Source organism: Molossus molossus, unplaced genomic scaffold (genome assembly GCF_014108415.1).
Source record: "Molossus molossus isolate mMolMol1 unplaced genomic scaffold, mMolMol1.p scaffold_m16_p_4, whole genome shotgun sequence".
NCBI classification, from domain to species: Eukaryota; Metazoa; Chordata; class Mammalia; order Chiroptera; family Molossidae; genus Molossus; species Molossus molossus.
This window is the reverse complement of record NW_023425377.1, coordinates 61,413,203-61,425,803: the sequence shown is the minus strand read 5'-3', so window position 1 is coordinate 61,425,803 and position 12,601 is coordinate 61,413,203. Positions and strand designations below refer to the sequence as shown.

The 12,601-nt window shown below is 47.4% G+C and overlaps 1 protein-coding gene across 28 annotated transcripts in view; it reads left to right on the top strand.

Annotated features, from left to right (window-relative positions):
• Positions 1 to 11,900, top strand: part of SLC25A37 (solute carrier family 25 member 37) — a 37,311-nt gene extending 25,411 nt beyond the window's left edge. For 22 of the 28 annotated variants that reach the window (XM_036240924.1, XM_036240928.1, XM_036240921.1 and 19 more), the window contains 3 exons: positions 6,638 to 6,866; positions 8,818 to 8,874; positions 10,678 to 11,897. In XM_036240924.1, coding sequence (XP_036096817.1) covers positions 6,644 to 6,866; positions 8,818 to 8,874; positions 10,678 to 11,198 — 801 coding nt within the window. In that variant the 5' untranslated portion in view covers positions 6,638 to 6,643 and the 3' untranslated portion in view covers positions 11,199 to 11,897. Of the gene's footprint in view, positions 1 to 334; positions 360 to 1,270; positions 1,444 to 1,473; positions 1,564 to 3,251; positions 3,387 to 6,637; positions 6,867 to 8,817; positions 8,875 to 10,677 lie in introns of those variants that run through there. The other 6 variants (XM_036240938.1, XM_036240934.1, XM_036240937.1 and 3 more) reach the window with 6 other exon arrangements.
• The last annotated feature ends 701 nt before the right edge of the window (positions 11,901 to 12,601 follow it).

The following is a 12,601-nucleotide window of genomic DNA, read 5'->3' as shown; positions in this document are numbered from 1 at the left end:
CATTTTACTGTGGTTTGACTTAGTGACTGTTAGTGCTACTTGGCAACAGCTGGCAGATGGGGTAGAATGAACTGAGCAATTTGATTCTGATTCTGAAGCATATCCTGGGTGGTAGATGTTAACATTATTTGTCATTTTTCTAGCACTTTCTAGGTACCTGAACCTCCTTCCTTTTTCTGGGAGAAAGCCCGGAACAGAAATTCCTGGCTGGCCTTCTGTAGTGCAGCGCTGGTCCCTGGGTGGGGGCTGTGCTGCTCTGCTGTGCGCTTGTTCGCACCGTGGACTGGGAGCCACCGCCCCGGCCCCGCCTCTGCATTTCACCTGCCTCAGAGCAGGGTCTCAGCAGTGCTTCCGACTGGGTCAGTGGGCAGACACTGGATTATCTTCTTCTGGTCCCTTAAGGGCCACATGTACTCTGGGCATGGGAAGTTCTTTATAGTGTTACTTTTTTTTTTATTTTGAGAAGTTGAGAAAGGAGGGTTGGGAATCCCCAGCGGTGTCCAGGTCAGGGGGGTGGACAGTGGCAGAGTGAGGCTGTGGGGACGGCTAGGCGGGGCTGTTCTCCCTGCCAGGCTCAGCTTGCTCCCTTCACTTTTTTTTCTGGTTCTGGCCCAGATCCCAGATCTTTGCCTCCTTATTCATATGATCTTGGGCAAATAAGGGCTTTCCTGCTCCGGTCCCTGTGTCTCATCTGAAAAGGCAGGTGCTGAGCTGTAACGGGTGTCTCTGTGCTCTGTGTGTGCACCCTGTGCCCAGGGCCCTCGAGACTCTCGTCATCTGATCCTTTGAGCTCACCAAGGACAGTGTGCGTATTTTCCACTCTCCCCGTCCTCCTCCCCTCAGTAAGAGGCCAGGCCAACAAGGCAGGCTGGTCCTGTTTTGTCTTTTGGGGGGAGAATTTGAGTAAGGAGCTTGATCAGCCCTCCTTCATTCTGGCCAGAGTCTGTATCGTGGATGTGGCACCCTCCTGTAGATAGCATCGCCGTTCTGGAGCCAGACGGTCCTTGCTCGGGTCACACAGTGAGTGGCGGAACCAGGCCAGAGACCCAGGTCTTCCTGGTTTCTGGGCAAAGGCACTTTCCTCCATCCTGCAGGGTGGACAGCAGCTACGCAGTGTGTGTGGAGTAACATGACAACACACAGCAGAGTTGTTTATTTCCTCTCCCCTGCTCAGCCTTGTCCTCCAGGCTGTTCACGGCTGACCACTCTGCAGGGGCTGCCTGGGGTCCTTCTGACACCTGGAGCTGATTGGTGCACTTCCTCCTTCCAGGGCCTGCCGTTGGCTACAGATGTGTTTTCTCAAGTGCATTCTGCAAGGTGGAACTAGTTCCTCAGTGAGCCAGGGCTTCCATTGCCAAAGACAAGCAATGAAGAATTGCCTTGTTAAACCAAGTTCAACAGGCTACTTTCCTGAAGGACTTCCAGAGCCATTAATACACCGAGGTGCATCATGAATTTTTAGGAAGAGAGAATTAAAATGCAAAGAGTGGGAATTTATTGTAAGGAAACGGGAGAGCCACGCAGCTAGGCCTTGAGCAGGAACTGAAACCCAGGACCGGAAAGGTGGTTAGCGAGGTCTTTCTCAGTTTTTTTGGTTTGTTATTATTGTGTGTGTGTGTGTGTTTTCGGCTTTGCCCTCTCTTTGTGCATCCTACTTCATTTTCCTTTTCCTTTTTCTACCTTTTAAAAAATTGTGGTTAAAAAAAAAATAGCACCTCAGCAAAAATAAGTAAATAAAATGAAAATAAAAACTGTGATAAAATACACGTGGCGTCATAGGCACCAGCTTAACTGTCTCCCAGTGTGCAGTTCAGCGGCCTGAGTACACCCACATTGTGCCATCATCACCACTGTCCGTCTGTAGAACTCGGCAAAATTCTGTTTCCATTCAAATTTTAAAAATTCACCTATTGATTTTTAGAGATAGAGAGAGAAAAACATTGATTTGTTGTTCCACTTATCTATGCCTTCATTGGTTAATTCTTGTTTGTGCCCTGACTGGGGATCGAACCTGCAACCTTGGTGTATCGGGATGATGCTCTAACCAACTGAGCCACCAAGCCAGGGCAACATTGTCCCATTTATTTATTTATTTATTTATTTATTTATTTATTTATTTTTAATCTTCACCCGAGGATATTTTTCCATTTTTGCTCAAGCGGGAGAGAGAGAGAGAGAAAGAAACATTAACGTAGAGGGACACATCTAGTGGTTGCCTCCCACTTGACCCCAATCAGGGCCGGGGACGAATTGTAACCGAGGTACGTGCCTTTGACTGGAACCGAACCTGGGACTCATCGGTCCGAGGGCCAATGCTCTAACTGCTGAGACAAACCCGCCAGGGCCAACTTTGTCCCCTTTAAACGCCAGGTCTCCTCTCCTCCCGATAGCTCCTGGCAGCCACCATTCTACTTTTCTGTCTCAATGAAGTTGACTACTCTTAGATACCTCATATAAACAGAATCATATGATATTTTCCCTTTTGGGACTGGCTTAGTTTACTTAGCATTACATCCTCCAAGGTCATCCATGTTGTAGCAGGTGTCAGAATCACCTTCCTTTTTATGGATGGACCAATATGCTTATCCATTCATCCGTCCATTGATGAACACTTGGGTTGTCTCCACCACCCTGACTTTTTCTTCTTCTCTGGTCCACAGGTAGATAGAAAATGCCCAGCTCTCAGTTGTATGTGTTACTGGCAAAGTCATTGAACAGGAAAAAGAGAAACTAAACCAATGATTTCCTTTCTGGCTCTGGCCTCTTCTGCTTAACTTCTCACCTGGCCGCCTCCGGCTTCTCTCAGCCTCTCTGTGGAAAAACACCATGAGTAATGATGCAGCTTGGTCATTCCTGGTTTTTCTGAGCTCCTTTTTGGCACCCTGCACGGTCTGTGTCATTCTTCCCTTATCTCATGCTTTCCTTGTTCCCTATCGACTTTTCTTCTCTGTCCTGGTGCCTGACCCCAAGTGGGTGCTCCCTGCAGGCAGGCTGAGGAAATGAAGGTGCTGCAGGACTGAAGAGGCTTTGGCCCAAAACCTGGCCACCATGGCAGTGATGGTCCCAGAGGGGCCTTGACTGGGTCCTTCGTGCTCATGGGCCACTTGCCTCGCTCTGTTCTAGGCATGTGTCATTAAACGTGGCCTGCCCTGGAGTAGACCACTTGCTGAGGATGGAGCAGTCCACTGAGTGTGCAGAGATACCCATTGTTATTCTTTTTCCCATAGGAGGATGGTGCGTTTGTGTTCAGTGATATTTACTTCTCCCATTGCCTCACCTCTAATTTTAAAAAGGGGAGGTGAAAGGTCAACCTGAAATTTCCCCTGTAGGCTAACGTGAGAAGCTTTAAGGGAGAGACCCTCCTGAGGCCTTCACATACATAAAGGGTGGGTAGGAGAGGGGTTGGTCATTGTTGATTGCCCATCCGTACAAGGTGTTTCCCATGTTACTGTGTTCGGCCAATGGCTCTCTGGGGGATGACTTCGTGCTGCCAAATGAAGGACACTGCTCGAAGTCCCAGAGCTCGAATTCAGAAAGATGATGTTGGCACCCTGTGCCCCACCGCTGTCTGTCCCCACCCTTCCCACCCTCCTCACATAACCAGAGGTGATTCTGTTATTGCACAGGCTGGGTGGAGGTTATTAGAAAGGGTAGGATTTGGAGGGTCTTTATTTAGTGGTTCTTCAAACTGGGTGATAGTGGAGACTGGCAAGTCCCAAATCTGCAGGGCAGGTTGGCTGGAGACAGGGAAGAGTTGATGTTACAGCTCAAGTCCAAAGACTTTCTGGGGACAATTCTTTCTTCCTTGGGGGACATCAGTATGTAGTTTTTCTTCAGGCCTTCAAAAGATTAGATGAGGCCCACTCACCCTATGGAGGGTAATTGTTTTTCTCAAAGTCTACTGATTTAAATGTTAATCTCATCTAAAAAGTACCTGCACAGTCTGGCCGGGGTGGCTCAGTGGTTGAGCATTGACCTGTGTACCAAGAGGTCACTGGTTCGATCCCCAATTGGGGGCATGCAGGAGGTGGCCAATCGATGTTCTCTCTCATCGATGTGTGTGTGTGTCTCTCTCCCCCTCTCACTTCCTCTCTCTCTAAAATCAATAAAGGGGAAAAAAAATTTATGTAAAAAAAAAGTATCTTCACAGCAACACCTAGACTAGTGTTTGACCATATTTAGTACCAATGTGGGTAACATGGCCTCACCAGGTGGATGCACAGGATTAACCAGCACATCTACCGAAGGCCCGGGAAGCATGGCGGCCCTGACAGTCGGGGAAGCGGTCTCTCCTTGAGAAGTCAAGACTGCATATGGAAAAATTAAGAACAAGATCATTTATATTTAAGTGTCATCTTGTAAAGATGAAATGTAAGAAGTATTTAGAGGAAATGAGGAGGGGGTTCAAGGTATTTTGACCATGAGCATGTTCACTGGAAACTAATTGGCCATAAGGCAGCTTCACTGTGAAAGATAAAAATAACTAGTTGACAGTTTGGTTTACAACTTGGCAGACATCAGGTATTTAAGCTAGTTGTGAGTTTGGTTTCATTTCTCATTGACGAAGTTCTCACAGTTCCTCTCATCTTTATGTTACATAAATCTCAACCCTCACGATGGTCTACACAGCAACGAGTACACATGGTGGACTTAAAATAGTGGATGGTAACAAGTATGTATAAAGCAGATTACAGAACTACGTGTAAAGCCAGATTGCGTCCTATTGTAGGAAATGATCACATGTCAGTCTGCAAGCCCTTCGGGGACCACAGTCAGCCCTCACACCTGTCACCAGCAAGTTCATCAAGCTATGCAAACGGATATCAAAGAGGTTGCTACCAATTCACAACAGTTTTCAAGAGCATTATCTGTTCTTAGCTGGAAACTGGTACCTCTCTAATGAAGGAAGAAATTGCAGTGAAAAGAAAAAGTGTGATGCCATATGAGGAGATGAATCAACAAGCAAACAAACGTTTCATACCGAACACTTGGAAGACGATGTATTTTCATTTTGTGCAATAAAGTCTTTTTAATTTTTTATGTTTTGTATTTTTAATGTCACTCTTTTATTTTTAATTATTTTCTACAGCAAAATTGTCTTATGGCCAATTAATTGTGCCACAAAAGTGATTGTGGCAAAGACGTTTACAGCAAAATGCTTATGGCAAAAATGCCTGACGGGCTTGAGAACTCGGGGGAGATTTCGTGATGGGTCTAAACAGGAACTTTCAGAACTTGGAGGTCTCAGATAAGTGAGGACACGGGAGACTTTGGAAGCAGAGTGGGAATGACAGGATAATAATAACAGTTAAAAAAATAAAGTTTTTATTTATTTTAGAGAGAGAGGAAGGGAGAGGGAGACAGAGAGAGAGAAACAACTATGTGAGAGAGAAACATGCTTTGGTTGCCTCCTGTATGTACTCCTACCGGGGATCAAACCAGCTACCTGGACATGTACCCTGACTGGGAATTGAACCAGTGACCTTTTGTTGCACGGGACAACGCTCAACCAACTAACTGAACCACACCTGCCAGGACAACACTCAGTTCTTTTTTTTTATCCTTACCCAAGGACATTTTTCCATTTTTTATTCTGATAGAGCAGGAGGGAGAAAGAGGAAGAGAGAGAGAAACATCAACGTGAAAGGGACACATTGAGCGGCTGCCACCCGCACGACCCAACCAGAGCAGGGGACAAACTGCAACCGAAGTACGTGCCCTTAGCAGGAACCAAACCCGGATCTCTCTGGACCTCAGGCCGACGCTCTAACCGCTGAGCCAAACTGGCCAGGGCCAACACTCAGTTCTCATGTTTGACTAGGTCTCTGAGTTTATTGAAGATTTTCATGTGCATTGTTTCATTTGATGCTCATGAAAACCTGGTTATTTTATTTTATTTATCGATTGCAGTTGACATTCAGTATTCATTAGTTTCACATGTACAGGGTAGTGGTTAGACATTTATAGAATTTATGAAGTGATACCCCTGATAATTCTAGTCCCCACCTGGCATCACACATAGTTACTATAATATTACTGATTCTATTCCCTATGCTGTACTTTATATCCCCATGACTATTCTTTAAAAACATGTTTTTATTGATTTTAGAGAGAGAGGAAGGGAGAGGCAGAGAGAGAGAAGCATCAATGAGAGAGAAACATTGATCAGCTGCCTTCTGCACGTTCCCGACTGGGCATCGAGCCCATAACCCAGGCATGTGCCCTGACCGGGAATCCAGCCATCGACCTCTCAGTGCGCGGGACAACACTCAACCAACTGAGCCACACTGGCCAGGCTATTTTCTTTTTATAGTAGAGGATCTGGAAACACAGAGAGGTTAAGGGACTCATCAGAAGTCACACAGCTTGCCCGTGTTAGGGCAAGTCTTCTTACTCTAAATCCTGCCCCTCATTCTTCTCCCCCTTTGCTGGGTTAATGAAATCTATGTGAATGTGTATATGTCTGGGAGGGAGGGGGGTGTGGAGTGAGCAATTCAGGAAGGAGAGAATCAGTGTTTTCACCAATAAATTTTGTGAAACTATGAAAATGGACTCATTTCTCTCACTCTGTCTGGGTCTCCCCTCTTTACTGCCCTCACTAACACCCCTCTTTTCTTGTTTTGTTGCCCTCCCCCAGACACGAATGCAGAGTTTGAATCCAGATCCCAAAGCCCAGTACACAAGCATCTACGGAGCCCTCAAGAAAATCATACGGACTGAAGGCTTCTGGAGGCCCCTGCGAGGACTCAATGTGATGATGATGGGCGCAGGGCCCGCCCACGCCATGTATTTTGCCTGCTATGAGAATATGAAAAGGACTTTAAATGTCGTTTTCCACCACCAAGGAAACAGCCACCTAGCCAACGGTATTTGAAAGCGTTTGTCTGGAGTTAGAAAGATCTGTCCTCAACAGACCCTTCCCCAGGGTTCTTCTCCCTGTGACCCAGCAGCCTGATGCCTCGTCTCCGCCACGCTTGCTTATGAATAAAGAACTCTAGAGTCGTGTGTGCGCATACGCACAAATACACGCACATGCACACACATGCTTTTTTTGTTCCCCTTCGCTTTCTGAAGCCTGGGGAAATTGGTGACAGAGGTGTTTCAGTTTTCATTGTTGTGTGGGTTTTTTGTTTATTTTTGTTTTTTTAAACATTTAAAAGCCATTAATGATCAGATCTAGGAAAAACACCCTGAATAGAAACAAAACTTTTGAATGCTGGATTCCAAAAAAAAGTTATCTGGACAGCTTCTTTGAGACTATTTAAAAACTGGTTCAACAGGTCTCTACAACGTCAAGATCTAACTAAGCTTTAAAAGGTCAAGAAGTTTTATGGCTGACAAAGGATTTGCTCCAGCGCAGACGACCTTTCCCACCTTAAGCTTCTGGGGATTTGGGGATTTCACCCGTTCTCCTCTGTTTGTCTGAGTTGCATCTCTCTGCGATCAAGGGCCGAAATAGTTTCCTTTTGCTGTTTTGAGGGAGGGGGGTGGGGGCTTGAGTTTGGAGGGCAGCTCTTACCTAGATGTGTCTTACTGGGCCCAGCTGAGTGGCTCTATTTGCTTCTCCTGTGGGGTTTGGCTTTTTTGGTTTCTGTTTGGGTCTGGCATGGGACTGTGGAGGGCAGGATACAGCGTTCTTATTTTAACAAAATGAATTGTTCACCAATGGAGAGATAGATGTGACCAGCAACAATGTTTTTCCTTTCTCTTTCTGTTCTGCTCAGAACCCAAGTGTCTTTCCCATCAGCCAATCTTGGTAGTAATGAGTGTACCTGGCTGGTTTGTAAGCATTTGTTTTTCTTTCAGAAATTGAGCGTTAATTGCATTTATTGAGATGGTCACTAAGAGCCCCCTCGGAGGCCAACCCTGAGTCCATGGCTCTCCTTTTGCTGAAACTGCCTTATGTAATAGTTTAGCTCCTTGGTCACTGGACCCCTTGACCGCAGTTTGGTGGCACCCAGTTTATCAAGTTTTGCCCTGCGCTGTTACCGCTTCACTGTGGTGTGTGTTCTGATTGCACTTTGACCTTTCTGGGGATAGTCATAAATGTGTGTGGAGGGAGGGAGGGAGGGTGTATATGCATTTCTGAAGCCTTATCCTGGTGTCCTTCATTCCCCACCTTCCAGTGGTAATCTTAATGACTGGGCATGTGACCCATAGAGGGAAGGAACCCAACTCCAAAAGCAAAATCCGGCCTGAATCCGGCTTTTGAAATTCCCGATCCTTGAAGCCAGGTGATTGGGTCGGCCATCTCTGAGACAAGTCATGTCTTTGCAAATTAACCCTCTTCCTGACATCCTCTTCCCCTGCCCCTGTGCTTAAAAATGCCTAGGTTTTATTCCTTGAGGACTTTTCTTAAAGATTTCGTTCCTGGTGTGTTCTCCCTCTCAGCCATATGCGTGGTATCATTCCCTCTGATTGCCCAGCGTAAGAGCAGAGTGAGCAGTGAGTTCATCGGTAGAGGCGAGGGACAAGCTAGAATTGACACCTAGACAGTGGGAAAAGCCACGAATTATGTGTTCTGTACCACCCAGAGTTAGCAGGTCTAATCTTTGCCCAGATTTGACTACCAGAGAGAAAATGAGGTTTCTATAAGATTAAAATGTGGGTACCTGTGCCTGTGTTACCTTCCTGTTTCTATCTAGTATTTCCATTATTACTTTAGGGTTTTAAGAGTCAGCTCTCACCTAACTGGAGTTGGTAGTGAATTTTGCTTCTTTGAAAGCTGTACCCAGGGTTCTGTCTGATTTTTAGGTTCCAGGAACTTTCTCAGAGCACCTGGTCCCAGAGGGTAATTTTCTGGAGTTTGTTTTGCAGGGATAGCTGGGAGTATGGCCACCCTGCTCCACGATGCAGTAATGAACCCAGCAGAAGGTAATGTTCCGTGGTCCGAGGGAGTGGCAGTGGGGACGTCAGAGGGGCAGGAGAAGTGGGGGTTGGGGGGGCAGAAGGTCTGGCAAGGGGACTCCTGGCCCCCAGGCAGAATAAGCAGTAGGAAAAAATTTTTACATTTTATTAAAAGGCCTCAAGAAGGGGCACTAGCTTTTGAACTGGCATTGTTCTCTCAAACAGAGCTGCGCACAGGGCGACATGGGGATAGCAGCATCGGCTGTCAGACATGGGAGCACATTAGAAGTGCTGATTTTCAGATACTATCCCAGATCTACTCGATCAGAATCTGGGAATAGGGACAGGGAATTTGGTTTAACAAGCTCTCCTGGTGATTCTTTTGCAATAGCCTGAAATCTGTGTGTGCACACGCGCGCACACTCACACACACCTCGGGCCCTTGCCAGCCTTTCTCAACCCTGGACAGATTTAGGGGGAACCTGTCCAAGGCTCCTCATGGAAGCTTATGTTCAGTTTGCTTTTTTAAAATAAAATGGAAATTATCGTGGAACATTTCAAACACTGCAGATGTAGAGACGAGGATCATGAGCCCCCATGTATGCATCCCTCTGCTTCATAAGTGAATGTTTGGCCGTTTTTGTTGTAGCTTTCTCCTTCCACATTATCTTTTTTTTTTTTTTTTCCTTTGGAATTTTGGGAGCATTAGAGAACAGTTCTCAGCTGTGCAGACTCAAGTTCTGTCAGCTTTTCTGTGCCCAGTGGTCCCAGCCAACGGGTCTGAATGGTGGGGCCCCGGGGCTGGGCCTGCTTTCGGCTGGGTTAGTTTCTGTGAGATGAGGGGTGCTCTCTGCCTTTCTCCCCAAGAAAATGGCCCCTTTCCAGAAGGGAGAATTAGAGGTAAAAATGTCAACATTTTAAGTTTTGTCTTACAAGTTTGTTTTTGTCTTTTAAGGTTAACATTCCTTACCTGTGCTCAGCTGCCTCCCCTTTCCTAGCAGACAGGGGGCTTGTTCTGTCCTTGGGACATGATGGGTCCGATTGGGAGGTGTATTTATTTCTCTTTGTGGTATGATTTATGCATGACCTGGTCAGTGACCAGTGAGCCCATGCCAACCCGGTGAAAATTTTGTTTCTGTTATTCAAAGGAGAAAAAAAAAATGAGTTTCAACTCCCACCTCTTCTCCTTGATTTAAAGACTTTATTTCTTTAACAGTAAAGAAAACACACTGTGTGTTCATTTTGGCAGTGTGTAGGGGATGAGTACAATTCCAAGCCGAAGGGGCCACGGTGGCACTCATTTGCCTCGTGGCCTTTGACCCATAGTTACATTTGTATTAACAGAGCAGGGTCTTCACTGGAGGTGGTGAGTGCACTTGGCTGGCATACTTGTAGTGCCTTCCAAGGGCACTGTGACCCAGAGGCTAATGACACTGGGAGGTCCGGACCAGGAGAGGGGATGCGACACGTGTCCAGGAGGCAGCAGGCTGGGCAGGATGTTGATTTATGGTGGGAGCGATGCCCCAGGCAGCCAGGATCTGAGGGTCAGATCAGGGAATCGGAGTGGTGTCCTGGTTGAGGAACCACCTTACACAAGATTCAGCTGGAGAAACTTCAGGAAATAGAAGGGATTGCCTGGGGCTGGCCCTCTGTGGTTTCAGGCGGGGGCTGTGTGTGTGTGCTATCTCTCTGTGACCTGTTACCAGCGTGTCTAAACTTGCTTGTTTCTCTTTATGGCTTGGCTTCCCATTTCACTCCGACCCCGGGTGGGGCCAAACCAACCCACTGCCCCGACTGCCCGCCCGCTATGCCCCGCGGCCCCGACAACAGTGGTGAAGCAGCGCATGCAGATGTACAACTCGCCGCACCGGTCGGCCCTCAGCTGCATCCGGACGGTCTGGAGGACTGAGGGCTTGAGGGCCTTCTACCGGAGCTATACCACACAGCTGACCATGAACATTCCCTTCCAGTCCATCCACTTCATCACCTACGAGTTCCTGCAGGAGCAGGTCAACCCTCACCGGGGCTACAACCCGCAGTCCCACATCATCTCAGGTGGCCTGGCTGGGGCCCTCGCTGCGGCCGCCACCACCCCCTTGGACGTCTGTAAGACCCTCCTCAACACTCAGGAGAACATGGCCCTCAACCTGGCCAACATCAGCGGCCGGCTGTCGGGCATGGCCAACGCCTTCCGGACGGTGTACCGGCTCAACGGCCTGCCCGGCTACTTCAAGGGCATGCAGGCCCGCGTTGTCTACCAGATGCCCTCCACTGCCATTTCCTGGTCTGTCTATGAGTTTTTCAAGTACTTCCTCACCAAGCACAAGCTGGAGACCCGAGCTCCGTACTAAAGGAATAGGCTGTGGGCAGTGATTCCAGAATCTTGTATTTTTAAAAGGTTTTCCCTGCCTGCTTCCATCCCCTTGCCCTCACACCAAGCTTATTTTTGCAGGGTGTTTTCAGGGTGGGCCTTCTGTGCCCTGACACCTTAGAGAGAGAGGATGGGACAGCCACTTACCAGAAGGCCGTCCAAGGGACATCCCAGGTGGTGGTAGGTGGGGAAGACTTTGGAAGGGGAGCAAGAAATGGCTTTCTGTTTCCTCCCTAAGAGGAGGGTAGCTTCTCTGCTTCACTGTGGCAAGCCCCGGCCCTAGAGTCATAGGTTGCAGGGGGCGAGAAAATGTGCAGTGACTGAAACATTAAAGCAAAAAACAACAAAACATGTACATAAAAGTTCCAGTACACAGGATAAAACAGATGGATAATGTTTATTCTTTATTTTTCTATGTAGAAGTTTTTGGATTTGTGTGTGTGCCTGTGTGTGTGTGAAGTGTGACAGCTGGGGCTACACAACTGTTTTTAAAAAACAGAGGGCCGACTCCCCCACTGGGTTAAGGGAAAGGCACCAAGACAGGACATTGCTGAGTGTGGCCTCAGATTGTGTTGAGCCCCCAAATGGAAGTTTCACTTGAATGTAAAATAATAAATGTAAGTTTATATTTTGAATTTCTCTTCTATGGGGGGGGGGGAGGTACATTGAAAACATTAAAATAATATGTGTCTTTCAGCTACTTATTTTTTCTTTTATTCATTCAGTCACCTTCATGTACCTTTAGTTTTTGTCTTTCCTTAAAATTCCAGGCCCGAGAAGTGGCCTTGGGACCTTTCTCTTGCTGTGTGCAGGCACATGCCGAGCGACAGGACCGCATCCTGGAGGACAGTGGCCCCAGACACCTGCTGAGACCATCTCCTTCCCTGGGCCAGCACTGGGAAGCCCTTGAAATGCCAACGTCTGGCTACGTGTTAGGCAGGCAGTTGGGCTAAGTCCTATCATTTTCCTAGGACGTATTTCTGGATCACTTTTTAACTGAGGCACTTCAGGTATTTTTTTTTTTTTTAATCCTCACCCAAGTACATTTTTGCATTTATCTTCAGATAGAGTGGGAGGGAGAGAGAGAGGGGAAGAGAGAGAGAGAAACATCGATGTAAGAGAGACACACCAAGTGGTTGCCACCCGCACGATCCCAACCAGGGCCAGGGACAAACCTGGGATTCTCCGGTCCCCGGGCCGGCGCTCTAATTGCTGAGCTAAACTGGCCAGGGCAGGTATTCTTTGGGTATGTTTTGACTAAATCACTTGATATGTTTCCCTGTGAAGTTTTAGGGATTTTAAAAAACGTAGCAAGTATATCCTCAGCATTTGCCCATCCCCTCGCCACAGAGCCTCACTACACAGTGACAGAAGGCAGGCCCT